Genomic DNA, 24,230 nt, shown 5'->3' on the forward strand with positions numbered 1-24,230 from the left:
GTGCGGTGGCTCACTCCTATAATCCTAGCACTTTCGGAGGCTGAGGCGTGGATCACTTGAGATCAGGAGTTCAAGACCAGCCTGGTCAATATGGTGAAACCCCATCTCTCCTAAAAATATAAAAATTAGCCAGGCATGGTGGCATGTACCTGTAATCCCAGCTACTTGGGAGGTTGAGGCAGGAGAATCACTTGAACCCAGGAGACAGAGGTTGCAGTGAGCCGAGATCATGCCACTGCACTCCAGCCGGGGCCACAGAGTAAGACTCTGTCTCAAAAAAAAAAAAAAAAAAAAAGTCAACATTAACAAAGGTTTGGAAGAAGTTGAATCCAACCCTCATGGATGACTTTGAGGGGTTCAAAACTTCAGTGGAGGAAGAAACTGCAGATGTGGTAGAAATAGCAAGAAAGCTACAAGTGGAGCCTGAAGGACTGAAATGCTGCAATCTCATGATAAAACTTGAAAGGATAAGGACTTACTTCTTATGGATGAGCAAAGAAAGTGGTTTCTTGAAATGGAATCTACTCCTAGTAAAGATGTGACCATTATTGAAATAACAAAGGATGGAGAATATTACATAGACTTAGTTGATAAAGCGGCAGCAGGGTTTGAGGGGACTGACTCCAATTTTGAAAGAAGTTCCATTGCAGGTAAAATGCTATCAAACAACATCGTGTGCTCTAGCAAAATCTTTTATGAAAGAACAGTCAATCCATGTGGCAAACTTCATTGTCTTATTTTAAGAAATTTCCACAGCCATTCCAACCTTCAGCAACCACCACCCTGATTAGTTAGCATCCATTCACCAACAAAGGAAAGACCCCCCCAGCCACCAACGAAACGACTGGAACTTGCTAAAGGCTCAGATAATTGTTAGCATTTTCTTTTTTTTTTTTTAGCAATAAAATATTTTAAAATTAGGGTATGTACTTTTTTTTGTTTTTTGGAGGCAATGCTATTGCATATCTAATAGACTGTTATATAGTGTAAACATAACTTTTATATGCACTAGGAAATGAAAAAGTCTGGTGACTCACTTTAGTGTTTGCTTTACTGCGGTGGTCTGGAACCAAATCTGCAGTATCTCTGAGGTATGCTAAGCTGCCTTGTTAGTTCACCTGGCCTTCCATCCCAAACCAACATGTTATTTCCTGCAGCTCCAATCTATAATCCACAAGCAGAACTTAAGGACAGCAAAAATGTTTATTTGAAAAAATTACTATGTATTGAAAATATACATTAGAAATTATTATACTTCCATAGCATTCCCCTCCCCCACCACAAAAGTAGAAATATCTGCTTGCTATGCTAATGCCATAGGTAAATTCAAACAAAAAGTAAATCATCCTCAGTCTCCTTTACTCAAACATTAGAGCTGGGGGCCAGAGAAAGGTCAACCTGTATCTACTAATCAATAGGAATTTAACAAGTTCCAGTCTTCCACAGCAAGACACACATATTTCTGCTTTGAAGGTTGTGAAGAGTTATTCTGTTCTGTCTCTGACTCCTCAAAAGGTCTCTTCTTGTTCTTCTTTGACTCCTGGCTTGAGACAGCTTCGTGTTTCAACACTGGCCCGTGGCAATCTGCGGCTTTCTCTTTATAGAACTGGAGCTTCTCAGAAGAGTTCACGTGGGGGTCTGCCAGGGGACACTTCAGTGGGGCTTCTGCTCGAGACCGCTTCCCATCTGTGACAGAAGTGAAGGGTGATGAGTTCAGTACACTGGCATGCTAATCCCCTTATCAGTCTAGGATACCCCCAGGGATATGACAAAGGCCTAAACAGGGTGATACCTGCATTGACTGCATTTTGCCTTGAGTGCCCTGTAAGGTCGCTGTGGTATGCACGCAGGCATAGGTTGAAGGCAAAGACTCATACTACAGTTTGACAGATTTGGATTTAAATCCTAGATCTGCCTCTTCCTAGAAGTGACCGTGGGCAAGTGACTTGTCTGAAATTCTGTTTAATCACCTCTATATGGATACAAAACCTATTTCATAAGAGTAATACGAAGATAAATGAAATAATGTACATAAAGTGATTAGCACAATGCTTGACACACACTAAAAGCCCTCAAAATGTTAGTCTTCATTATTTGAAATCTGGATTTGACTCTGTCTTCTAAGGGCCAAAGAGCAAACGATACAACCTATTTTACATTTTTTTGGTATGCCCTGGATTCTTACTTTGTACCTTTATATTTTCTTCACTTTGATTTCATCAATTCCTTCTTTTAAAATCATGATAAAATATACATAACATAAAGTTTACCATTTGAGCCATTTTTAAGTGTACAGTCAGCGGTATTAAGGACATTCACATTGTTGTGTAATTATCACCATCCATCTCCAGAACTCTCTTTACCTTGTACAAATGAAACTCTGTACGTACTAAACAATAACTCCCTATTCCTGCCTGTGCCACCCCCGCCTCCCTAGTCACCACCACCATTCTGCTTGTTCTATGAATCTAACTATTCTAGGTACCTTATACAAGAACAATCACACAGTATTTGTCCTTCTGTGACTAGCTTATTTTGCTTAGCATAACATCTTGCAGGCTCATCCACGTTGTGTCAAAGTTTCTTTACTTTTAAAGCCTGAAATACATTGTACATATATTTCACATTTTGTTTATCCATTTACCTGTTGATGGACACCTGGGCTGATTCCAACTTCTGGCTACACTTAATTCCTTTTTCATCTTCTGTATTCTATCTACTTTTGTACCACCACAAATCTTTTTTGGAACAAGGTGGTACATAAGTAAGTAATTTTAAAAAGCTGTCTTTCTGGTGCTGATGCTCAAAGCTAAGTGTGAACTTACACCGTAAGCTATGCTAAGGGAATACAAGTCTTGGTGATCATAAATAAGCCAATACTACCATAATTAATTTTTCCAAGGAGGGAAAACAGGTAAAACTGCTTTAAGGATGCAAATAAAGGGCAAAAAACTTCAAAGGAAAGGGAATTTCTCACAGAAGCGCTGAGCTGCCGTTCTAGGCTCTGAGGTTTCCCGTGGCTTCACAGCTTCCGCAGTCACACGCTCCCACTGCAGAACGATCTGAAACATATTTGGAAAGATTTGAATCCAAACAAAATCTCGAGATTTTAATCTCAAGCCTTTCTTGTTCCCCCTTTTTCCCTCTCCATAAACACAAACCCCTCTGGGAAATTTTACTTCAGATGCCTGGTGATAAGAATAAGAACCAAGTCAAGTCTGAGTTTTCTGTTCTAATGCAGGAGTTGAGTCGGAATGCAGAAACATTGGATACATGTATCTGCATGACTAAGGGAAATCTATAAAGCTGATTTCCCTATTTTCATCTTTATTCCAAGCTGGACATAAATTACATATCCTTAAACTAAATACTAAAACTTAAAAACTTTAGTCATAACACTTTCCACACATTTCTAGACTTACTCTCGTACCTTAAAATACTCCAATTATAACTCAAACTCTTGTATGTAAAACATCCATGTTTCCATAGTCTCATAACATATCATGATCAGTTTTTACTTTTTAAACTGTTACAAATATATTTTTATTATAAGCTGCTACCAATTCTTTTAGAAATAAGTGGCTGGGCCCAGTGGCTCATGCCTGTAATCCCAGCATTTTGGGAGGTCGAGGCGGGCAGATCACAAGGTCAGGAGATCGAGACCATCCTGGCTAACACAGTGAAACCCCGTCTCTACTAAAAACACACAAAAAAATTAGCTGGGCATGGTGGCGGGCGCCTGTAGTCCCAGCTACTCGGGAGGCTGAGGCAGGAGAATGGCGTGAACTTGGGAGGCAGAGCTTGCAGTGAGCTGAGATCACGCCACTGCACTCCAGCCTGGGCAACAGAGCGAGACTCAGTCTCAAAAAAAAAAAAAAAAGAAATATGCGTGAATATAAACTATACATAAAGAAAAGCTAGGCTGGGCGCGGTGGCTCACGCCTGTAATCCCAGCACTTTGGGAGGCCAAGGCAGGTGGATCACGAGGTCAGGAGATCAAGAACATCCTGGCTAACAGGGTGAAACCTGGTCTCTACTAAAAATACAAAAAAATTAGCTGGGCGTGGCGGCGGGCACCTGTAGCCCCAGCTATTCGGGAGGCTGAGGCAGGAGAATGGCGTGAACCCAGGAGGCGGAGCTTATAGTAAGCCGAGATCATGCCACTGTACTCGAGCCTGGGCGACAGAGTGAGACTCCGTCTATAAAAAAGAAAGAAAAGCTAATGATCATCTTAATATACCATGAATAACAAGAACTTTAAATTTAATATTTTTAAACTATGGAATGTAATGAAACAACCATAAAAAAGGTCAAGAAAAACATTTTCAGGACATAGGCAGTACAACACTGAATTTAAGAATACAGTTCCAGGCCAGGCTCAGTAGCTCACACTTGTAATCCCAGCACTTTGAGAGGTCGAGGCAGGCGGATCGCAGTCGAGACCAGGCTGGCCAACATGATGAAACCCTGTCTCTACTAAAATATACAAAATTGAGCCAGGCATGGTGGTCCCAGCTACTCGGGAGGCTGAGGCATGAGAATCACTCGAACCCGGGAGGCGGAGGTTGTAGTGAGCCAAGATCATGCCACTGCACTCCAGACTGGGCGACAGAGCAAAACTCTGTCTCAAAAAAAAAAAAAAAAAAAGAATACAGTTCCAGGCCAGGCACAGTGGCTCACACCTGTAATCTTTGCACTTTGGGAGGCCGAGGCGGTAGGATTCCTTGAGCCCAGGAGTTCGAGACCAGCCTGGGCAACATGGTGAAACGCCATCTCTATTTAAAAACAAACAAAAAACCAGTTCCAGAGTTGGTTCCACTACTTAATTGCCAGGGGACCCATGGCAAGTGATGTCTTAGTCTCAATTTCTTCATCTGTAAGGACCAACGACAGTACACACTCCATAGGGCTATTTTAAGGATTAAACAAGATAACATACATAAAGAGTTTAGCACAGTGTCTGGCACACAAAAGGCACTTAATAAATATTAGTCCCCATCTCTTCTATAATTTCCTGGTGATAAAAATGGGAACGGATTTCAGGGAACACCAGGATGGATTAATCAAACGTGTTGACTCAGTGAGCAATAGGGAAAATGGTGCTTCCTTCCACTAAACAGAAATAAGAATGTCAATAAGAGCTGGTCGGGGATGGGGAAGAAGAAAATGAGTTTGGTTTGGGACAAGCTGAATTTGAGATGGCAGGTGGAGATTCACAGAGGATACTTGGGAATGGGTCTAGTGTCTAGAGAGGAATGCAGAGTCATCCTCGCAAGGAGAGCTGGAGCTCTAAGAACACTGAAAGAGCACCTGGGGAGTGTGGAGATGTGGGAGAAGAGGAGAGGAAGAAAGAGGAATCAGCCACAGCCAGAAGAGTGAGAAAGCTGGGGGAGAGCCAGGAGAGAGGCCCAAAGAAAAATAATAAGGCATGCATGTTTCTATTAAATGCTGCAGGAAAGCCAAGGAAGGTAAAGAATATCACCACCCACCTTCAAGAGGACCCTGTCAGGAGAGCAGGGGAGGCCAGAACTAAGTCGCAAGGGAGTAAGAACTGAGTAGGCACCGAGGGGATGGGGCAGACTGGACAGGAAACAATGCACAGCTGCACTGGGGAATGAGAACCACGCTAGAATAAGGACACCTTGCATTTATCTACAGAAAGCAGATGGACAACAAAGAGGGACAAATGAAGATGTGGTGGGCAGGGGCAGGAGGGAAAAATCATTATTAGTAAATATCACAAGGGAAACTGGATATCTTCAGGAACAAAATTTTTTAAAAAAAGAAAAAAAGGGCTTGTGACTAGAATAAAGGAGCACACTTATTCTCTCCAATAGGAGGGAAGTGGAATACGGTTGATGAAATGGAGAAATTCTGAGACAGAAATAGGGAATTAAGTGGACCCCTGTGAGACAAGAATGAGGGCAAGTGAGTGGAGTCAGTCTGCAACAGTTTCAATAACAGATCCCCAAGACATAAGCAAAGCAAAGCACTGCTACCAAGTCCTTAGAGGCCGAGCTGAGGGTGGAGGGCAGGACTGCACTGGTCGTCAACTTACTCTCAGGTCAGGCTGTCAGGTGTTCTACTTGATCCTTCCCGAGCCCTGCTCAAGAGAGAGCCTGGTTTCTGCATTTTATGGATGAGACAGAGACTGAAAGTTGCTTTAGGTTGTACAGCTATTGGGCTGCTGAGCCAGGATTCCATGCCCAGGTCTTTCTGGCTCCACAGCCTATGCTCTTTCCACCATGTCACCTGTTACCAAACTGCAGCAAGCCTTTGTAAGAGCATCCCACACCTGTCCCAAGTCCACTGGATGCATCTAGGTCTCATACAGCACTAGAAACTTTGTCTGGCAATGCACCATGGTAATTATTTCATCATGCATGTTCTGGACCAAGCTCAGTGTGCTTCTGAAACACAACTCACCAGTCTCCCTGCTTACTGTGGAGAGGTGATGCTACAATCCAGCAGGTAGACAGTTCTACCATTACGTATTATGGCTTGAAGCTAAGAAGGGATCCTGGATATTTTGGTGGGTCCTCTAGGCCTCTACCAAGAAACACTGGTTAAAAGCGTCTAAGGGAGAAAGGCACCAGTCACAGGGAAGGTGACATCTACTTGTGCTGTCCTACTTGGTTACTTTCTCACTTCCAACTTACATAGAAGACTCTGAATCTCACTTAAGTCTGTATTTTACCAAGTGAAGAAAGACCATCAAGACAAAACAGAGTCAAAGTAAAGTTCTCTCACTGGCAAGACTCAGTGAGAGAGGGACACGAGAAACAGCTCCTCACTAAGGCTGTGGGAGGTAAGAAACTTTCCCAAAAGAAAGAGAAGAATCATATTTGAATCCTTATTTGCATGACACCAGAGTTTATTCTCTCTCCTGGATATACACACTACTAAGAGAATCCGTCCTTCTGAAGTTGGGTCAGACTGCTTTTTTGTATAGCAAGCCAGAATTCACTTATTTTCTGAGTCATTTGTAAGATGACATCTTCTCCTAGGTCCAGTAAAGATAAGGCACTATCTAGTGACCAGAGCATGAGATATAAGGTCTGGCATCAATTCTTTAAGTATATGGGCCAGTTATAGCCCATCAGTGTCTCCAATTTGACATGAAGATGACAATTTAGCCAAGGAATACCAAGTGGATTACTGTTTGTTCAATGTGTTGGATAAGACACTTGGAATTAAGATGAAAAGCTGCATCAACAGCATGGAAGAAAAATCTGGAGTACCTGGTCAGCCCAGCCCTCTGTCTTGCAGTTACTATGATCAAATTCCTTCAAAGGCACTTTGGAGTGAACAAGGCCTATGTGGGTCTGGAGCTTGTGCTTGACGGTTTTGATGTCCTAGTGAGGCAGAGACAGATCAGAAATGCAAATGCATTTGGTTAATTCTTACTTGCTTTCAGTAGTAAATAAAGATCATCAAAAATACCAGCCCTTTCTAAATACCAATTAGCACAGGCAAAATATCAAATTGCTGAGTCTAGAAAAATGAGCGAAGGAACCAAAAGTCTTACCTTGAGCCCTGTCCCTGAGATATCTAAGCAGTTTAGTTTCCTAAAAGAAAAGAGGTATCCAATGCCTGCATCTGTGATCTCAGGGTTACCTAGATGTCAAAAACAAGGTAGCATTCTGTTACAATATAAATGTTGTTAAAATGACAACCAAAAATAAGCTCAGAAAAAAGTCCAGGCAATGATAAACTACAAAACATTTGAGTTGGCAAACTTTTCAAAGTAAATTAAATACAGAAGTCTGATCTTTACTATTCATAATATAGAAGAGCTACACTCAATGATCCTTAAAGATCCTTTACAGCTCTTACTTTCTAGGAGTTGGGGATGAGCAGAAAAATAAATGAACCAGGTAGTTATCCCAAAGGGTTTAATTTGGAACCATATGAAAACATATATAAACACGTATTAAAATGGTTCATCATGCTTTATTCATGGCCATTTCACCTCCAAAGTAAAAGCATTTATTTATTTTAAAAAGATATTCAAGGGAACTTAGACACAGATACTATCACCACTCTTACCAACTTGCATTTTTTTTCAGAATCCTTTCTTATATATTACTTTTTCACGTCAGAGAGTACTACACTTAGCATCAAGTCCTCAAGGCCATAAGCACAGTGCCTGGCACATTATAGATGCTCAGAAAATATCTGATGAATGAATACACTTCCCTGGGAGGCAGACAGGACATTCATTATTATCCTCATTTTACAAAGGCCAAAACCAATGCTCGAAGTGGTTCAGTAACTGGTCCGAAGGTATATAACTGGTAGTAAAAGAGGCAGAGCAAGAAGGGTCCTCGGACCTCAAACCCCTGCTCTTTCTATTCTTTTGGCACCATACTGTCCTGCCATAGAGTCAACGGATGCTCAGTTCAATTGTAAATGATCTCTGTCAACCTCTTACCATTGGAGTCAATGTCTGGTTAATTCGAGTAAGTTATCCATTCATCCAGCTTTTCATCAGGCAAACATTGATAAAAAGGACCTAGCTGACAAATACCAAGGATCAGAGGCTCAAGGAAAATAAAGATGAGTCAAAAGTCCTTTAAGTATGCAATGAATATGATGAAAGGTATCTCTGTTTGCACACAGCGAGTGGCATGGATGAATGTGAAAGGGTTTTTCCTACCCTAAAGAGGTGGTGGCCGGGCGCGGTGGCTCAAGCCTGTAATCCCAGCACTTTGGGAGGCCGAGACGGGCGGATCACGAGGTCAGGAGATCGAGACCATCCTGGCTAATACGGTGAAACCCCGTCTCTACTAAAAATACAAAAACTAGCCGGGCGAGGTGGCGGGCGCCTGTAGTCCCAGCTACTCGGGAGGCTGAGGCAGGAGAATGGCGGAAACCCGGGAGGCGGAGCTTGCAGTGAGCTGAGATCCGGCCACTGCACTCCAGTCCGGGCGACAGAGCGAGACTCCGCCTCAAAAAAAAAATAAAAAATAAAAAAAAATAAAAAAAAAGAGGTGGTACATGCTGGAAAAGTCATTTGACCAGGAGTCAAGAGTCTCTGGCCTCGGTCCTGCTCTGCCACCAAGTTTCTATGGCACCCAGGAAAATCACCTTTCCTTTCTTACCTCTAAAATGAAGGGGAAGAACAAGATGATCTCTAAGGCCATTCTTCCAACATTAAAATAATCTATAATTTCAAAGAAAACTTACATGATAAGTCTAATAACGTTAGATTCTCAAGGCCTCTTTTCATCACTCGAACTGGTGCTGTCATCTTCCGCACCCCAGCATCAGATAAACAATTATCCTTCAGGTGGAGCTGAGTTACACTAGAGAAACAAAGTACATACATAAATTACTCAGAGTTTGAGACAATCTAGGTATAAAAACATGCTTTCAAACATTTTCATTTAAAAATACAACATATCCCCTACCTCTTGCTATTTCATACCCAATGCATTTAACAGAGTTAAGCTCTTTTGGGCTGGGCATGGTGGCTCACGCCTGTAATGTCAGCACTTTAGAAGACTGAGGCTGGAGGATCACTTGGGCCTGGGAGTTAGAGACCCCATCCCTAAAAGAAATTTTTAAAAATTAGCTTGCCAAGGTGGTGTGTACCTGTGGTCCCAGCTACTTGGGAGGCTGAGGCAGGAAGATGGCTTCAACCAAGGATTTCAAAGCTTGCAGTGAGCTATGATCACACTACTGCACTCTAGCCCAGGAGACAGAACATGAGCCTGCCTCACAAAAAAAAAAAAAAAGATTTTTTTGGTGCCGCTTCAGTTACCAAGTGAGGGTTAATTTAGTGTCATGCAGTACTGATTTCAGAGGGCAGAGGGCACTAAAGGTATACTGTTGAATAAATGGACTTCCACTAAGGGGATAAATATACTTTAAAACAAAAGCTGCTTTTCTGACACATCATGTGAAAATCAAAAACATTCTAAATATGTCAGGAAAGGCTGCTAAAGAATTCCTATGAGAATTATTTTTGCAGAGCACACAATCCTCTAAATTTAACCAGCTTTATCAATCTAGATTTTCAGATTGGGTTAATAAAATATACCCATAACCCAATCCATCTGCTGCTAAGCTGGAATTGGTGTATTAATATGCTCCGTTTTCACATAAGAAATCTGAGCCTTGGTGCTGGCTAGGCTCCCACAACAGTATCTTTTTATGGGGCAGTAGGTAGATGTCACTGTCAGGAGCAGGCCTCAGGTAGCAGGTTAGACCCAGGATTGTAATGCTGTTGTTCTGGGTGTTTATAAAACCACAGAGGAATCCATCTGTCCTCCTCTTTGTTGGCCAGAATAACCTGAGATCAGTCAGACTATTTATGAATGGTATGAACTGGGCTATTTCTTTAAATCATGGTTTCTGAAAATAATTTCTTTGGCTGTTTTTAATAGCTCATTTTCTTTATAGTTGTAGCTCATTGATAGTTAAAGTAGCAAACGATAATGATTATTGACTATGGTATAATGTCTCATCCCTTGCTAGAATAAACTAGGACTGGATAAAAAAGGGCAAAACCCGAGGCGGGCAAATCACCCGAGGTCAGAAGTTCAAGACCAGGCTGGCCAACATGGCAAAATCCCCGTCTCTACTAAAAGTACAAAAATTAGCTGGCGTGGTGAGAGGCGCTTATAATTCCAGCTATCAGGAGGCTGAGGTAAGAGAATAGTTTGAACCCGGGAGGTGGAGGTTGCAGTGAGCAGAGATCGCACCACTGCACTCCAGCCTGGACAATAAAAGCAAGACTCCATCTAAAAAAATAAATAAATAGGGCTGGGTGCATTGGCTCACGCCTGTAATCCCAGCACTTTGGGAGGTCAAGGCAGGCGGATCACCTGAGGTCAGGAGTTCAAGACCAGCCTGACCAACATGGAGAAACCCCGTCTCTACTAAAAATACAAAATTAGCTGGGCGTGGCGGTGCATGCCTGTAATCCCAGCTACTTGGGAGGCTGAGGCAGGAGAATCGCTTGAACCCCGGTGGGTGGAGGTTGTGGTGAGCTGAGATCGTGCCATTGCATTCCAGCCTGGGCAACAAAAACGAAACTGTCTCAAAAAAAAAAAAAAAAAAAAAAATAAATAGGGCTGGGTGCATTGGCTCACGCCTGTAATCCCAGCACTTTGGGAGGTCAAGGCAGGCGGATCACCTGAGGTCAGGAGTTCGAGACCAGCCTGACCAACATGGAGAAACCCCGTCTCTACTAAAAATACAAAATTAGCTGGGCGTGGCGGTGCATGCCTGTAATCCCAGCTACTTGGGAGGCTGAGGCAGGAGAATCGCTTGAACCCCGGTGGGTGGAGGTTGTGGTGAGCTGAGATCGTGCCATTGCATTCCAGCCTGGGCAACAAAAACGAAACTGTCTCAAAAAAAAAAAAAAAAAAAGAATAAATAAAGGGCAAAACCATTTTTCAACCCAGGTAGCTTCAAGTATTACATGTTTAAATCAAAGTTACTTAGAAAAAGAGAATCAACTAACTGACTTGAGTCAACTGACTGACTTTCTAAGGGTTGTCTAATCCATATTGCTTGTACCAAGTAAATGGAGATCGAAAATGTTTTAGAAAAAAATAAGCAAATCAACATAAGAATAGGAAGTAATCAGCACTCCTGAAGATAATCCTGTTGGAACAGCCTTTAAAACAATACTGAAACAATTCATCTGCAAGTGGTGACAGGTCAGTACCTAGACAGGGCTTCATTGGTGAGATGTTCTAGAAGTTCATGCTCATCTCCAAGCTTGCAACACGAAAGATCCAGGCAGGTCAGCTCCCGGAAAGACTTAATTTCCTCAAGTTTTTCTGAAATCACCAGATACCTATAAAGCATGGAGAGCAATCAATAGCTTCCCCCACTCCTCTTAAAGCATTACCATTTGCGGATTTCTATCATAGTCAATATCCCACCACCCCATCAGGACACAGTACTATGGAATAAGCAGACTTCACTAATTACTATCAGGGCAAAGGCTGAAGTTTTTAATCAGTAAATGCCTTGAACATCTTTTTATGTGATGGTGAAATAAAAATTCTGAATAATAAATTTAAAAAAGTATATTAGCAAAGGTAAGTCACAAGTGAAGACATCTGCTTTGTTATCAGACAGACCTTGGCATTGGTGTTGGGACCTTACCTGAGAATTTCCAAACTTTAGGATACTCAAATTTTTAATTACTAATTCTTTCAAAGTTGCTTTTAATCTAACGCTCAACATCCTGTGATTTGAAAACTGGAGCAAGGTCAAGAACTCTGGTTTCCAATCTGCACATCCCCAAGAACACACCAAGAGATATTTGGCACATCACATTTTATCTTTCCTGAACACTCCCCTGTGCCTTTGTTACCCTAACTTTACTCCAAAAGTATGTACAGCAAGACTGCTACAAGGACTCACTCCGGTCTAGATGGATATTAAGACAAACCCTGAGCTCCAGCAACTTAATAACGTTGTAGCACCTTGCCAAATTGTTATCAGGAAGCATTAGGGAAGCCTCTGGAGAGGGAAAGGAGATCAAAACAGCATTCCACAGCCCAGGCTGGGGCCTCCGCCCTGCTTTCTAGTGGTTCATCTATCTCAGATGAGGTCAGTGAGAAAAAATGAAAGGGATTAGGTGTGACAGGAAATGGAGAGGAGACGAACCTAAGAGGAAAGGGAAACTGACTTGTGGCAAGAGCAGGCCTCTCTCATCCACCTTCCTCTTGGATGTCTAGAAGTTTCCACAGTAAGATGGTGTGTTAGGATCAGTGGGGTTACACCTAAGAGTTCACACCTCTCTTCCATCAGCAGGATCACAACAGCCAAAAACAGGATGGAATAATCAGAGGGCAAGAGGGGAGTTAATCTCTTTTCTTCCTATTTCCAAACAAAAAAAGATGTACTCAAACTAATGACTGGCCTGGCTGCTAGGTACAGATGGCCTGAGGCACTGATACCCCTTTAAAGGGTAGAACCTAAGCTGTCTGGAGATCGAGCTCAGCTGGGTACACAAAAGAGCCTTATTTACTCAGATGTATTTTAATTGCACTGTAAATACAGCTGCTGTTTTTCACCTTCCAATCACAGAGTTGAAGTGTGTTAATGGGGATTTAGGGGATTACTGGCAATCAGAGAAAGGAAAACACATATCCTTTGATCAATTAACCAAAAGATTTTTAGTAATTCTGAAACAAGGGTTCTCTGCAAAGGACATAACACTGTGTAATGTGATTAAGAAACATTACGAAACTCAAGGTTGAGGAACAAATGTGTTAGGCCACAGACACTACTAGATGCTAATCTAGGACATAATCAAAGCTCTAGGTTCTTGCTTGCAACCAGTCTTCCAAATTTTCCCTTAAAGGGTTCAGAACGGTACAGTGGAAAGGCAATAGAAAGAGCACAGACCAGATCTGAGTTTGGATTCTAACAGCCCAATTACTTGTGTGATTGTGAGACAGTTACTTAACCTTTCTGACCCTCAATTTCTCCAGCTACAAAATGGGGCCAATGATTACTTCTTTTCAGGATTATTGAGAAAAAGAGAAACAATATTTTAAAATTCCATGGCATCTTGCAGGACCTCATGAAATAGTAGCTATTACTATTATGTCAATAACAAAAGGTGGTATTTTAAGGAAAACATACTTGCCTCCCCGTGACCACCAGCGGGATTAAAAACACTGGGGTTTCAACACAAAGAGAGTTTTCGTTAAGGCTGGAATCCAGTTGCAAAGACACTTGCTTCTGGCAGGTAGCTTTGTGACTTAACCCCAAGATAGCAAGTGCCTGCACCTACCCAGTTATTTTATTTTCATTTATTTTTTCAAGCTCATTACTTTAGACCTGAACCCCTTTGTGCTGACAAAACCTCTTGGACTGCAGCTACAGCCCTGGATTGCAAATGCAACCTCAAATTTCCTGCCCTCTATTTTCCTTCAAGGATTCAAAAGAGGGGTTTGGATCACAATTCAAAGTCTTACACTTGAATGAGACAGTCAAGTCTGGAATTGCAGCAATAAAATATGGGCTAAAAGATTATGTTAAAAATGTTTCCTATATTTTCTGGCTGGGCGTGGTCACTCACGCTTGTAATCCCAGCACTTTGGAAGGCTGAGGTGGGTGGATCACTTGAGGTCAGGAGTTCGAAACCAGCCTGGTCAACATGGTGAAACCCTATCTCTACCAAAAAATACAAAAATTAGCTGGGCACGGTGGCAGGCGCCTGTAGTACTGGCTACTTGGGAGGCTGAGGTGGGAGAATCACCTGAACCTGGGAGGCGGAGGCTGCAGTGAGCCAAGATCACGCCACTGCACTCAAGCCTGAGAAACAGAGTGAAACCCTGTCTCAAAAAGAAAAAAAAAAAGTTTCCTATATTTTCTGATTATTATATAAATGTAAATGTTTACATTTTCTGATAATGTATCACTTTCATCGAAAAAAATAAAATACAGAAAAGTATAAAGTATATAAAATCAATTCCAATCCCACCATCTAGACTACTTTTTGGTAGGTTTCTTTTTTCCTTCTATCTATGCAGTACATACATTTTAAAAATCTCTTTCTTAGAATATTAATAGTTACATAATATTTCATCATATAAATATACTATAATTTGCTTAACCAATTCCCTACTGTTGAACACTTAGTTTTTAGACTTTCACTCGTACAAACAGTACTACAATGAACACTCTTATGTAAAAATATCCGTTCCCGTCTTTGATTATTACATTAGGGATTAGAATAGATTTTTAGTAAGTAGAATTAATGGGTCAAACAAACAGTATGGATGTTTTCAAGGTTCTTGATACATATTGCCAAACTGCTTCCAGAAATGCTACACTAATTTATGTCCTCATCAAATGTGAATGAAAAGTGCTATTCTCATTCCAATCCGACCAATCTGCCACTACAGCAGTATCCAGATATTGCAAATGGATAAAGAGCATTTTCAATAGCATGGGAAATATTAAGCTATAAAGGTAGGTGGGGAAAAAACAGAATACAAGTTGTACAAAGTATATATTCCCAAATGCATAAAAATAATATATTTGAAAATGATCATGTGAGATTATGAATTTTTTAGTACTGCAATTTTATGTATTCCCCAAATAGTATATATTGCTTTCATAAAGTAATTTTAAAACAAGAGTACATCACAATTCTATTTTGCCACTGTTCTAACTTTTCAACAACGAACATAAATAACTTGGAAGAAAAAATGAAGGGTAAAATGTATTCTAAATGCATAAGCTACAATGAAATATTGCTTGACTTTTTCCTTTAGGCAAGGTAATTTTTTTCCTTTCCACGGGCAGCAGCTCCAAGCCCAGCCATGACTGAGACCATAGCCCAGAGACAGAGCTTTCAAGGTGCCTGCTCAGTTTATGAGCCAAGTTTCTGTCCTTTTCTACATGTGTTTGTGTCTTTTCTTTTTAAAATACAGTATTTGGCCTGTGGTGAAACCATTAATTCTATGAGCTGATTAAATAAAGATCATTTTTCTTTTATTAAGCATATGAGCTTACCTTCTGTTTTCAGATACGGCTTTCTCTTACATACATTTTTTGTTCAGCCCTTGTTATAATGCTCATACAGATTGTGCATCTTAATAGTAAGCTGCCGGCTGGGCGCAGTGGCTCACGCCTGTAATCCCAGCACTTTGGAAGGCTAAGGCGGGTGGATCACCTGAGGTCAGGAGTTCGAGACAAGCCTGGCCAACGTGGTGAAACCCTGTATTTACTAAAAATACAAAAAATTAGCCGGGCGTGGTGGTGGGTGCCTGTAATCCCGGCTACTTAGGAGGCTGAGTCAGGAGAATTGCTTAAATCTGGGAGGCGGAGGTTGCAGTGAGTCAAGATTGCGCCACTGCACTCCAGCCTGGGAAACAAGAGCGAAACTCCATCTCAAAAAAAAAAAAAAAGGTAAGCTGCCTTTCAGGTCTAATCACAGAATAGTTCATACAGTGGTATACAATAAAGCTATTTTAAAAACCTACAAGTAGGCCGGGCACGGTGCCTCATGCCTGTAATCCCAGCACTTTGGGAGGCTGAGGTGGGCGGATCACGAGGTCAGGAGATCGACACCATCCTGGCCAACATAGTGAAATCCTGTCTCTACTAAAAATATAAAAATCATGGTAGCACATGCCTGTAATCCCAGCTACTGGGGAGGCTGAGGCAGGCGAATCGCTTGATCCAGGCGGTTGGAGGTTGTAGTGTGAGCTGAGATGCCACTGCCACTCCAGCCTGGTGGCAGAGTGAGACTGTCTCAAAAGAAGAAGAAGAAAAAAAAAAACCTACCAGTATTGATGATAAATGATTTTCAAATTATGTGAAGCAAGGTCCATAAGAATGTATGCAGCATGCTGCCATTTGTATAACAAAGAAGGGAACTACATAAACATGTATGTGTGTAGAACATCTCTAGAATAGTATTTTAAAAACTGGTAACAGTATTTGGTCTCTGGGGAGAGGAAACTGGAGATGAGATAGGAAGAAGGCTTCTGTTTCATTTTATGCCCCTCTGTGTTTGTGTTTAAATTGTTTGCCATGTATATTTTTATGGTTTTTTGCAAGTTTAAAATTAGATGTTTTGAAAGTGTTTTTACATGATGGTAGAGTAAAAATTTTAAATAAAGCACATGAGCAAAGGCAAGTCACAAGGAAAAAATATCTGCTTTGTTAGACAATAGACCTTAATGTTAGGACTTTATCTGAGAATTGCCAAACTTTAGGATATTTGAAATTTTAATCAACCAATCTTTTAAGGTCACTTTTTATCTAATGGTCAGTATTTAGTGGTCTGAAAACCAAAAACAGGCCCCAAAACTCTGGATACTAATCTCCCCATCTGCAAGAGCATATCAAGAGATATTTGGCAGCTCACATTTTGTCTTTTCTATTTTCTCTTTGAAAGCTGGTAGAAGAATATTTTCTACTTAATGGAGAAGCTGTGACAACTAATCCTTGTAAAATGATTTCAGAATAAAGTTAAGTATCAGCTCGTCTAAGACGTGAGGAGAAGGAAGAGTGATTTTTTTCAATATGGTCTTTCACTTTGTATATGGAAGTTCTAAACTGAAGTGCTATTTGATGAGGGAAGCCCCTGAGCCCACTAAGCCCCAGAGCTTGACAGAATTAACACACCCAATAAAATACTGAATAACCTAATTAGAACACCCACCTGTTTCGCAAACACAGGGAGCAAAGCACCAAACTTCCATAGGCCTCAGTGAATTTCTGTAAAGCCCTCAGCCCTGCACCTGGCTCAGTGAATTTCTGTCTGGCTTCAGCAGCAGAGAACAGCTTTTCGGCAATCTGCTCAGGAAAGCCAATAAGGGAATCAATGTGATCCACATTGTCGGAGATGAAGCCCAGGACAAGGCTGAAGAGGGATTTGGCGGAGTACCGAAGATTCCCCTCCCGGGTATATGTGAAGATGAAATGATCAGTCTTCTCTTTCTGTGCAGTGTCGTCTTCCCTGTTCATGCAAAGCTCCACAGAAAAGCCTTTGGGGAATAGTCTGAAAGGCCTTGGCTTCTGCAGGCTACTCCTGACACCATCCAGAGCCAGATTGACCATGTGCAGCTGCCCATTTTCTCGCACGTAGATGGGCCCTGGGTCTAGGTGGTTTTCTGAGCTGAGGTAGCAAGACATTGCTTTGGTAGCAACTGTGAAAGCAAGACACAGGGAAGTAAATCCAATTAAAATGCCATTTGTAACATGTAACTTCATCTTGCTGTGCTCAGGGCTTTATAAGCCTACCAGGCAGGACTGGTGGCTGTTTTAGGAAAAGCAAAACTTACCAGTTGCCTGGGAACTTTGGCATTCGAGGTTGCCTTTATTGCCTCTACCTGGAATGCCCCTCCTACTCTCCACTTTTTCTTGTTTATCTGGCCATCTCCTACTCATCTTTCAAAACCCAGGTCAAGGCCGGACGCAGAGGCTCATGCCTGTAATCCCAGCACTTTGGGAGGCCGAGGCAGGTGGATCACCTGAGGTCAGGAGTTCGAGACCAGCCTGGCCAACATGGTGAAACCCCATCTCTACTAAAATTACAAAAATTAGCCGAGTGCGTGCCTGTAGTTCCAGCTACTCGGAAGGCTGAGGCAAGAGAATCACTTGAACCCGGGAGACAGAGGTTACAGTGAGCCAAGATCGTTTCATTGCACTCCAGCCTGGGTGACAAGAGCAAAACTCCAAAATAACAACAACAAAAAACCCAAGTCAAAATCTCATCTTTAAAATTCACACTAAGGGGCCAGGCGTGGTGGCTCAAGCCTGTAATCCCAGCACTTTGGGAGACGGGCGGATCACGAGGTCAGGAGAGCGAGACCAGCCTGGCTAACACAGTGAAACCCCGAATCTACTAAAAAAAATACAAAAAACTAGCTGGGCGAGGTGGCGGGCGCCTGTAGTCCCAGCGACTCGGGAGGCTGAGGCAGGAGAATGGCGTAAACCCGGGAGGCGGAGCTTGCAGTGAGCTGAGATTCGGCCACTGCACTCCAGCCTGGGCGACAGAGCGAGACTCCATCTCAAAACAAAAAAAAAATTCACACTAAGGAAGTTGTCACAGATGTCAGCAAAGATTCATTTATGTGTAAATTAATGGCAGCAATTTTATATTAGCAAAACAATTGGAAAACAACCTAAATGTCCAATAATTGGGATGTTAATAAATACGTTATGACTTAGGCCGGGCGTGGTGGCTCAAGCCTGTAATCCCAGCACTTTGGGAGGCCGAGACGGGCAGATCACGAGGTCAGGAGATCGAGACCATCCTGGCTAACACGGTGAAACCCCGTCTCTACTAAAAATACAAAAACTAGCCGAGTGAGGTGGCGGTTGCCTGTAGTCCCAGCTACTCGGGAGGCTGAGGCAGGAGAATGGCGTAAACCCGGAGGCGGAGCTTGCAGTGAGCTGAGATCTGGCCACTGCACTCCAGTCCGGGCGACAGAGCGAGACTCCGCCTCAAAAAAAAAAAAAAAAAAAAATGTTGGCCGGGCGCGGTGGCTCAAGCCTGTAATCCCAGCACTTTGGGAGGCCGAGACGGGCGGATCATGAGGTCAGGAGATCGAGACCATCCTGGCTAACACGGTGAAACCCCGTCTCTACTAAAAAAATACAAAAAAACTAGCCGGCGAGGTGGCGGGCGCCTGTAGTCCCAGCTACTTGGGAGGCTGAGGCAGGAGAATGGCGTAAACCCAGGAGGCGGAGCTTGCAGTGAGCTGAGATCTGGCCACTGCACTCCAGTCCGGGCCACAGAGCGAGACTCCGCCTCAAAAAAAAAAAAAAAAATATGTTATGACTTATATGTACCACGGAATGTGATAAAGTGATTAAAATTATAAACTTTTAAAAAACGTGTTTACACACAGAAAAGACTAGAAATAAATAACTTCCTGGCTAGCTTGACACAGTCCACAAACTTCTCGGTTGCACTTGGTTCACTGTTCTGTTTATTTGTTTCTGAGTCTGCCATCTGCTGCTTTGAGCTCCTTGAGAGGAGGAACCACGCTGAATTCATGCAGACTCTATAACACAGTGCCCTGGCATCGTACAGTCCCTGAGCAGATAGTGTGCAACCAACGTTTACTCATTTGCTAAATTTTACAAAGACCAAAAGTAACAGGATTTTTTTTTTAATCTAGAAATAAACATCTCCACTACAAGAGCTACATAAAAACTATTCTAGCCTTTGGACACTTCGTATCTATTAAAGTTCTATTAGGGCAGTTTTAACATAAAAAAGTCAAACAGTTGGGCATTTCTGCAGTCATGTGGGTAATATCATGTGCCCAAGAACTGGAATACTTGTTTTCCTCCTGAGTAACTGTGAGATTTCAAAATACATGAAAATGTGCTATGTTAAATAAAATGAAGGTATTTATTTGATGCTCATTTCTACAATGTAAAGGCAGAAGAGAGGTAGAATATCATACAGGCCTGATAATATCCCTAAAAGAATCTGATTGAGTTTTAGAGTGAACCAACTCAGCTTCTTCTGCATCAATGCGGGGCCACAGTGTGGCCCTGAAGCCACTTACGAGTGTCAGCCACATTTAAGTCCGTGATCAAAAATGCCGAGTCTCTGGAGATGAAACAATGGTCCTGTGTGTGGGAATCAGTACTATCCACGTTTCTCTCAAGGATAATTATGTGTATAAAAGCACGAGAGAAGAGTATTCTGCCTAGCTCTAGAGCCTCACCCTTTCCCGCTCATTTCCTTATGTCCTACTCTCTGGCCCTGTCATACTACCCAGGTAAACTGGCCATGCTCTCATGTCCCACTGGCCATTGCCCGTTCTGTTCCTTTCGGCTGGAACATCCTGCTCTGCCTCCCTGACCAAGCTAATTCCCACTCATCATTAACATCGTCCCTCTTCTGGGAAACCTTCCCTAACCCCTGCACCAGTATGTGCCTGTCTGGTTTTCCCAGAGCACCCAGTCTCTCCAGCATAGCACTTAGAACCATGTACTATGTCTGTTCACTTGTTAATGTACCCAGAGTGGTGAGCTTTTTGAAGGCAAGGTACTTATTTGATTCATCTATCTTTCTCAGGCCTGACATAGTGCCTAGTACTAAGTAAGCCCTCAAAAGGTATTTGCTGAACTGTATGAAAGGAAAGGTAAGACCTCAAAGGACAAACTTAGTGCTCTCAGTTGCAGGGCCTGCTGATACTGTTGCTAGGAGCCAGCTCCTTTTCCAGGCAACAGCTGCAGGCTCCTCCCCTACTTGCCAGACCATTCTGCAGGTGGCAAAGGCAAAGCAGATGATGGGAGTATATTGCTACTGGTAGTACAAGGGGTGGGAGACAACTAAACTAAAAAACAGGGGGAAAAAATTCTGTCACAGTGCTGGCTCTTATAACCCATACTTTTCTCTTGCCAGCATTTACAGCGCCTGCTGCTAAGGAGATGCCTCATTTATTCTGAGCTCTTCTTCCAGTAGGGGTGAGCATCTGGACCCTCCAACCTTGCAGACCTTAATTTTGACTGAGGAAATAAAGCAGATGTCCTTTGGCTTTTATCCCTGTCATTTAACATTCAGAGCTCTACTCTACCTGTAGATCAGAAAGCAGATGCTAGGTATGGCCCTAAAAAGGACTGACGTGATTTTAACAACAGAAAGACAAATTCTATGGAAGATACCCTATTATAGTGGATGAATACACTGTGAACTCCCTGAGCAATGAAACAGGGTCTGCCCATCTGTATTGCCCCCAACCCTCACCCCTAATAGTGTCTTCCACAAACACTGTTGTAAAATGGACAAATGGATGGATGGATGGCTGGGTGGGTGACCACTTCAGATGAAAATTAGAAGTCTGATTCCATCCAGCAGAGGGCATAAGCAGCTTGGGACTAGAGTAAGGACCCTAATCTGGGCTCCTCAAAATCCAGGACGCTTTGGCTTCCGGGGATCATTTTCAAAAAAAGGGAACGGTTCTGGTTTTTTGTTTTTCTTTAAATTACCCACCAAATACCATTTCTCTTTCTAAATGAGGAAAAAATAAATACAATTTTTTCCTGGAGAGTAAACTCACATCATTTGTCCAGAAGCCACTGGAGGAATTGACTTTGGTTCAGGAATCCTGGTGTCCTTTAATTTCTACTACTAAATCAGCACATCCTGCATTCTCTCAAAAAGGAGCTTCCTGAGAGTCTATGAGGTACTATAACATGATCTAAGCATTAAATTAACATTTGAACCCTTCAAGGCTAAGGACCAGAAAGGCCAGAGAATTCTACATAAAACTTCTCTACTTAGGTTCATTTGACCCTCACTAATGTACAAGATGGTGTACAGGGTGGTGTATTACAAATGGACCTGTTCTAAACCATGGTGAAAACCCCATCCAAATTGAAAAATGAAAATACTTAGTCACTACAACAATAACAATGTCCAATGTAGATCGTAGTAGCTGTATTATATATTGGATCAAGAGTAACAGCGACATTTTGATAGTCTCCCAGCCTGCTACAGTAAGGCAGCTTTGTAACCCATACGACAGCATAGAAAAATATTATAATCATGTACGTTCTAGCATTTGGTCACCACAAGGGAGCCCAAGTTACCACGAAGTGTACCATTTCATCAAATGAATGAAACATAGCTGTATTACATTAAAAACTCAGTTCTATACAGCTTTCTTGAAAAAGGCCAGATAAAATTATTGATACTACACATGACAGTTTTTTAGACCTTGAATCCAGTTTTCCAAGCAAAAAGCATGACGATCCCAGTCAGGTGAACTGGGGTTATCAGGGAGCCCACAGGGTAAAATTATGAGCTGAATCTACAGCTAATTTGAAGAGAAGAAGAAGAAAATACCTAACTTCAGAAGATAAAGTAAGATAAAAACCCCCTAAGAACAGTAACTTGTAGGAATAACTATGATGTTTAACGGTACTGGATGATGGCTACCATTTATTAAGCACTTACCAGTTGCCAAGCACTGTGTTAGGTACTACATAAAGTGATCTCATGTAATCTCTAATGATCCTATGAGGTCAGTATTGCCTTTTAATAGACAAAGAGACCCACGGAAATAAAATAACTTACTCTAGAACAGAGCTAGTAAGTGGCAGAGCCAGAATTCAATCTCAGGGCCGCATTACTCCAAAGCTCAAGCTCTTTCCTTGGCATGATGCTGTTTCTCAAGACTAAAAATATGACATTAGCCTTAAGGATAGAAAAAAAAAATGTGAAAAATTAATCTCACCCACCTGTTTGATCCCTCTAGTATTCACTGGTTGAAGCCTAAGGGGAGGGGGGAGGGATAAGATTGAAAAAAAACGAAAACCGGTGCACATCTAGGGAAAGAGCTGGTGGGAACAGAGCCAGGACAGTTACAAGGAGGCCTCCCTTCTTCCCTCTGCCAGGCCCAAAATGAGCTACATCCATATACCAGGAGAACATCTGCCAATTCATGGCCTTCATCCCAAGGCTGTAGACACTTAAGTTTATCTGAAAATGTAGTATTCTTGGGAAAATTTCTAAATAAAAACCTAAACAGAAACTAAACTATGGGTAGTTCTAAACCAGCAATAACCAACAATCCACCTTCATTGTTCTGTGTGTCCCCATTCTTCAATTTTCAACTTTCCTCACTACTTTTTTCCTACAATATGCACTTTACTACCTGCCTTCTCGCCCATACCTTTTCCTCTCTCAGGCTCCCCACTGCCCCCCAAGAACATGCCAATCTCTCCCACAATGTGACTCTTAACAACTCTAGGGCTTCTCACACCAAAAATCCTAACCCCACTCCCTTCGCTCACCTCAGCTCCCCTGCCCCCCTCAACCCTCAGACCCTTCCAGCCCTTCCGTGCTCCTGTTGAAAGGTGGCCTGCTTGTTCCACAGACCCAACCCTCCCAACCTCCAATCTCCCAACCTCCACCTGCCTCCTTTTCCTTCCCCACACTCCTCCACCCGCACTCCTTCTCTCCACCATCTATTCTTCCCTTCTTCCCACTCTAGGGGCTTCCGTCTCCTAGGACCCCAATCTCTCCATCTCTTTCCTTGCCTTCTGTTCTCAATCTTCAAGACCCTCTTCCTTCACGCCTCACTATCCCCAACTTGGCATTCCACACCCCCAACTTTTCTTCCCTGTCCCCAAGACCCCACCCTCTCTATTCCTATCCTAGCTCCTTTCCTCCTTGAACCCCTAAAATCCCATTTTCTTTCCCCATTCCTTCTTCCCGCTCTCTCCCCACGCATGCCTTCGTTCCGCTCTCTCCCCACGCGTGCCTCTCCCCGAGTCCACCCAGGCTAATCCTGCTCCCTATCCCACCCCGGCCCCGAAACCCAATTCTAACACGTCCCCATAGCCTGCCCCCGCACCCCTACGCCACCCTTAAGCCCATCGTCCACACCCATATACCTCATCCTCCCCTCAACCCGCGCCCCGCCGTCCTCTCGGGCTTCCCCTCCCCCACCCCGCCGCTCCCTAACACCCCGCCCCCGCCCCCGCTCCCACACGCAACCCGGGGCCCCGCGAGCGGCCCGGCCCGCGGCCGCCACCTACCTGTGCCCCTGCCCGGGGCAGCGAGCGGCAGCTCCTCGGTGGCGACTCCCTCCTCCCGCGGCGCGACTGATGGGGAAGGGCTCAGCACCCCGGGCACAAAGCTAGGGAGGGTGGGACACAGCGAGGGTGGGAGGAGGGAGGGGGCTGGGGGCAACCAGGCGCCGTGGGACCGCGGGACCGGCGGGGGCGGGAGCAAGGCTGGGCCGGGGAGGCGCGCGTGCGCGGGC

The 24,230-nt window shown here is 43.1% G+C and overlaps 1 protein-coding gene across 4 annotated transcripts; it reads right to left on the reverse strand.

Annotated features, from left to right (window-relative positions):
• Positions 1 to 1,184: 1,184 nt before the first annotated feature.
• LRRC42 (leucine rich repeat containing 42) lies at positions 1,185 to 24,222 on the reverse strand. Of its 4 annotated transcripts, none has more exons than XM_033226292.1 (9): positions 24,004 to 24,222; positions 22,702 to 22,735; positions 17,156 to 17,642; positions 11,681 to 11,812; positions 9,190 to 9,308; positions 7,529 to 7,617; positions 7,242 to 7,355; positions 2,978 to 3,062; positions 1,185 to 1,686 (listed from the first exon to the last, which is right to left on the reverse strand). In XM_033226292.1, the coding sequence occupies exons 3-9, from the start codon at positions 17,626 to 17,628 to the stop codon at positions 1,412 to 1,414; spliced, it is 1,287 nt and encodes a 428-aa protein (XP_033082183.1). In that variant the 5' UTR covers positions 17,629 to 17,642; positions 22,702 to 22,735; positions 24,004 to 24,222; the 3' UTR covers positions 1,185 to 1,411. The 4 variants fall into 4 exon arrangements, with proteins under 4 accessions (XP_033082183.1, XP_033082184.1, XP_033082185.1 ...); XM_033226293.1 differs by lacking the exon at positions 22,702 to 22,735 and adding an exon at positions 22,538 to 22,657 and having other exon boundaries at positions 24,004 to 24,207; XM_033226294.1 differs by lacking the exon at positions 24,004 to 24,222 and adding an exon at positions 23,860 to 23,881.
• Between the last annotated feature and the right edge of the window lie 8 nt (positions 24,223 to 24,230).

Source organism: Trachypithecus francoisi, unplaced genomic scaffold, assembly GCF_009764315.1.
Source record: "Trachypithecus francoisi isolate TF-2019V2 unplaced genomic scaffold, Tfra_2.0 Lachesis_group12, whole genome shotgun sequence".
In the NCBI taxonomy this organism is placed as follows: domain Eukaryota; kingdom Metazoa; phylum Chordata; class Mammalia; order Primates; family Cercopithecidae; genus Trachypithecus; species Trachypithecus francoisi.

What these genes read in the sequence shown, in the direction of transcription:
- LRRC42 (XM_033226292.1), bottom strand. Translation starts at nt 17,628, where the DNA reads ATGTCTTGCTACCTCAGCTCAGAAAACCACCTAGACCCAGGGCCCATC. An exon ending in ACCAATGAAGCCCTGTCTAG is followed by an intron (nt 9,309 to 11,680) that starts GTACTGACCTGT and finishes TTGTTTCTCTAG; the next exon opens with TGTAACTCAGCTCCACCTGA. An exon ending in AACGGCAGCTCAGCGCTTCT is followed by an intron (nt 1,687 to 2,977) that starts GTGAGAAATTCC and finishes CTTCTGTCACAG; the next exon opens with ATGGGAAGCGGTCTCGAGCA.